Source organism: Danio rerio, chromosome 15, assembly GCF_049306965.1.
Source record: "Danio rerio strain Tuebingen ecotype United States chromosome 15, GRCz12tu, whole genome shotgun sequence".
NCBI classification, from domain to species: domain Eukaryota; kingdom Metazoa; phylum Chordata; class Actinopteri; order Cypriniformes; family Danionidae; genus Danio; species Danio rerio.
Window position 1 is genome coordinate 35845001 of NC_133190.1, and position 5000 is coordinate 35850000.

The 5000-nt window shown below is 36.3% G+C and overlaps 1 protein-coding gene across 12 annotated transcripts in view; it reads right to left on the minus strand.

The window, feature by feature from the left end:
- Positions 1-5000, minus strand: part of nbeab (neurobeachin b) — a 770985-nt gene that overhangs the window by 537087 nt on the left and 228898 nt on the right. For all 12 annotated transcript variants that reach the window (XR_012390920.1, XR_012390919.1, XM_073923810.1 and 9 more), the window contains exon 20: positions 3674-3797. Coding sequence is in view for 10 of the 12 variants with exons in the window: in XM_073923810.1 (XP_073779911.1) it covers positions 3674-3797 (124 nt within the window). In the remaining 2 variants the exon portion in view is untranslated. The remainder of the gene's footprint in view (positions 1-3673; positions 3798-5000) is intronic.

Genomic DNA, 5000 nt, shown 5'->3' on the forward strand with positions numbered 1-5000 from the left:
TGGCGTGTTAAAACCACTCTCTGCTCCGCAACATATTTTCTAACATCCTCAAACAACACTCAAAGGTGGAAGGTAATTCACAAACCGACAAGTAACAGAAAGCAATTTCAGCCCCAACCTCCATTAAACTGCAGATCTGAGAGGTAACACTAAGAATGACTGGCAGCTATTTGAATAACACCTGAAGCACTTTGTGTTATCCACCGTAATTTTTTTATTCTCAGAGCATTGTGGCATAATAAATGGATCTTTGGCTGAGGCAGAATGAATAACTCTTGTTCCTTTTGCTGAAACACTCCGGGTTGGAAGATTGCGGTAAGGATTATTTAATTTCAAACTCATACCTACTGGCTAGTAAAGGCTACGGCTATGCTATGATTAGTTCACCCAGAAATGGAAATTGTCATAATTTACTCAACCAGCTTTCTTCAGTGGAACATGAAAGGAAAATCTTTGCACAATAGAATTGGCCACTTCAGAGTAAAAATGGAGTAGGAATCTAATACAAGTGTACAGATTTTGCAGCAGTATCACAATCAGTCTGTGTGAGGAACAAACCAAAATTGAATTTATCAACAGTAAATCCTGACTCGTCAAGTTTTTGGTGATTTTCTTCTTGGTGAGCAAAATATAAATGTTCAGTTTGCGGACAAATTGCCATTTTGAGCTAAACAAATTCACACAATTTAGCACATTTACATATTTCTGAATCATTTATCTCATATTATATCCTACACTTTGTTCCATTCACCATTTAAAACAGACTTTCATTTGAATGAATTTAAGTTGTGGGAATCCTAGTGTCTGTATACTGACTGTGCATGTGCAATGAATTTCTCCCCATGAGGCTTGCCATACAGAGGTTAGTGTACATAAAAACAGCATGCTTCAGGGGTTTGGAGTTCTTTCTTTCATTATACAGACAAAAAGCCATGGAAAAGTTCAGATTAACAATGTGTCAATTTCACATTTACTTTTTTTTTATTTTTTTTTTTACATGTGTTAGAGTAAACCCTATATGAAATCTCACCTAAATGTAAATAATGGCCCTTTTCCACTGTTACATATTGGTGCGGTTTTATGGCCTTTTCCACAGTCAAGAGGTACCAAAAAGTACTTTCTGGGTACCCTTTCGAAAGGGTATATAGCGAACTTCTTTAGCTGATGATAATAATGTGCGTTTGAATATTGAAGTGCTTCTGATATCTGATCCTTTCAGAAATGGGTAAACGTAAGAGTGCCGTGCAAAAAACAAAAAACAAAGGAAAAACCCAAGAAAAACAAAGGAGCAAATGATTCTTTCAGTATCATTTATGTTGCATTTATTTAATTATTTTATATAATTGCAGACGTTACTGTAGGCTATTTTGAATTGTCAGTGATCTGTAGTTATAATCAAACTATGTTCATAGAAAGGTTAGTATTAAACATTTATACACAAGTATTTATGTATATAAAGCATCTGTTTAGTGAGAAGTGCTTCTCATATGATATGTGAACAACCTAGACAGCTTTACCTTGACATTTCCTCGAGCGAGAATGATGTTGACTGAAACTTTCTGTTGTACACCACGCCCACCATTGGAAACGCAAGCCTGATAAAGGTGACCCGTATCGACCTGTACTGTACCACTCAGTGACAACGGGCTATAAGTGATTGATGTCAGGCTCAGACTCATATTTCTTGTCTTTTACAGTATGTCTGGATGCTTCAGATTGTAGAGTATTTGACTGAACAGAGAATCTGATGAGAAGCTAATGTATGAGGTGACCCTTATTTGCAGAAGTGAATGTTTTGAATGTTACTATCATCTAAATGAAAAAAAAAAAAAAACTCCAAGTAAACACACCACAGCACCAGAAATAACTCAATATTTAAGTTCTCACTACAGGTGAAGTTCTGAGCTCAGACGTCTGATCCTCGAAACATCACCTGTGGGGAAAACTTTTTGCAGCTGTGGTGTGCCTACTTTGAGTTTTTTGGTTCATGTTCTTGTGTGGTAGTGCACCTAGAAAGAGCTTTTTTGCCATTTGGATGTGTGCCCTTGAACTGTTTTCTGTATCTTCTTAATCAGAACTGCCCAAAGTAGGGCCTGCAGGCCAATGGTAACCTTTGATTTGGCCCACCGCCCATCTGAAAGGAGAGGGAGAAGAGATAATAAGGTGGAATGGGAAAGTGGTTTGGGGAATACCTTTGACAGAGATTGTGATTTTTAATTTAACGTAAACTTTTGTTTGTTTGTTTTATTGCTAAGCTACAAAAAGCCAACTGAAATTAAATGTTTTATTTAAAGGTCTAAAACATTTTAAAAATCTGATTTTGAAAAATGTAAATACTATCACTTGACAGATAGATGACAATGCACAAGCGATTGGTAAGCAAATCAAGACAAAGGCAGGAGTAGCTCGACTGTATTCAACATTGAACTCCATTGTGTTATAAATGGGATTGTTTATCTTTTTCTAGTTTTCTACATTTTCTAGATTTTTTTTAATATTAGCAAATAAATTAGGAAATTATCCATGGCAAATTTTAGGTAATACAGTTTGGTGTATATATCAGAATACAGCTCTCAATCAAGGTTGGTTATAAGAAAAAGTTTGAGCACCCCTGTTCTAAATGCTAATTTTGTCTTTGTTTTGGAGCACACTCGCTTGCTTAGATATTCTTAAGTCTAACATATTGATACTACCACCCCTAAAAATATTAATTAATCAATTAAGGTCTTTGGGTCAGCTTTTTAGAACATAGAAAACGAAGATGGCTAGTATGTGAAAACAGAAGGAAAGAGTATATTTGTGCAGTATTCCCATTAAAGTGATTCAAAACAATGTCAATTAGTGACTTAAACAGGATCACTCAAGAAAAGCACTAGGCTGGAATTCATCAGTTATAAGGATTTAATTGCATGACATGCAGTCATGGCTACTCAATGAAATGAATTAAAAACTCATTGAAAAAGATTACCATGAGTCGAGTTAAATTTGGATCTGTTCTTCACAGAAATTTTTGAAAAAGTCATTTGAAAACCTTTCTTGACACTTCTATGGTGTGTTTCTAAAGCTTAAAAGCCTCATTCTCCATTCACTGTGACTCCATAGAGAACAGTGCTCAGTGCATAATTCCTTCAGCATTTCACAGAAGAAAGAAAGCCTGGCACGAGGATGAGTAAATAATGGCGCAATTCTCATTTCAGAAGAACTATTCCATTAATAGCGAAGACAAATGTCTGGTCTAGTTACAAGCCACTGTTTACAGATGTTCTAGGAAAGCACTTTGGAGACGTAATGACTTCATAGTCTAAAAAGCTTCTTCCCTTCAGTTCTGAGTGGCTCACTGTAGAATGTAATGATGGAGATGATGAAATGTAATAATAACAGCCAATTGAGATTTCAGCACACACTGGGTGATTGACTGAGTGCCAGACTTGTATACGACTTTCCAGAGAAGAAAATGAAAACCAACAGCTGTAAGACTCAAATATGTCACCAAAACATCTGTTCTGAAAAAACACATTAAGAACTAGAGGATTATTTAGCATCAAGGTGGTGCCCAATCAATGCAGCAACAAGGGAGAACCTCATTTTTTTCCCCTGCTCTACTTTCTGATCTATTCGTCAGGCGGTTAATTGCTGTCATGGGTGACGGGATGAGAAAGGAAGAGACCCTCACCGTCTGTTTTCACGGCTGTTGCTGAAAAGTTTGATCATGTCAGAGAGGAAGAGACGTCGCACCTCCATCAGGTCTGCACTGGGCGTTGAGTTTTTCAGCAGTGTTGCCACCACCTTCAGGATCACTGAGAACAACCAATGCATTAGTGCCTCCCACTTTTCTTTAAGCAAATAAAAAACTTTTCTTTGATTAATTTGTTTTGTACAAAACAAAATCACCAATGAAAAAAAATGTCTTTGTTAAAGCATTGTAAGACATGAACCAAAAAAACTTTGATTTGTAGCAAAGTACTGTATATGCAAAAGCTTCCTCACCATTTACTCACCCTCAAATTGTTCTAAACACAAAACAGGCTGAGTCATAACATTATACATTTTTTATAAACTTCGATTTGAAGCGTAGAAGATATGGCTCTATTTTAGCAATCTAAACACATGGACTAAAGCTCATGGCGCAGGTGCACTTAGAGAATGGAATCCTATTTCAAGTATAGAGAAAAACAGTTGGCAGGCCCAGCGCATGATCTAAAAAGGTTTTATTGTCTTTGTTCTCTTAAAGTTATGGGTTTGTTTTGGGGTAACATGCATTAAATTAATGTATTTAAGATGAATAACACCACACTGAAGATTGTAATTGAATGTGGCTGCTTTATTTTAGAGATTTAGTGAAGGCAGGTGATTTTTGACCCGACGGGAGAATGGTAGGGCTGGGCAATTAATCGAAAGTAACCAAAATCAACATTCAGAACCTATAATCGATCACATTTTTCCGGAACAGTTTATTCAATTACTTTCCCTACGTGTCACATGACCCCGCTCTGCTAACTTTGCAACCACATCTGATCTCTGGTTAAGTAGGTTGATGGACTCATTCTTGAGCCTTAATTTGCACTAAATTGACGATGATTAGAAGCTGCGCCAGAGATGCCTTTAGACGGCATATAAAACTTGTCTGTAAACTACTGTAAGAGGGCAAAATAAATAAATCGTTTATTAATCGTAATTGAGGTAAAATGTTTAACTAATCAAGATTTTGATTTTAGGCCAAATTGCTTAGCCCTAGCCAATGGTGTATGCAGAATGCTAAGACAACAGAAGGGTTATAAGCAAGTTGTAGTTGTGTTGTGGTGCATTCCCTATTTAAATGCTGGACTCGTAAGGGGGAAATTAACTCTTCACTTGCAAGGAAAGATCTAAAGAAGAAGAAGTATGAGTGAAATAGTGTTTTTTATATGTACAATATTAATCTTACATTTGAATCCTTTTTATCTTTCATATTTAAAAAAAATTGTGTGCTGCTGTGCATACCTGTGTGTGTGTGTGTGTGT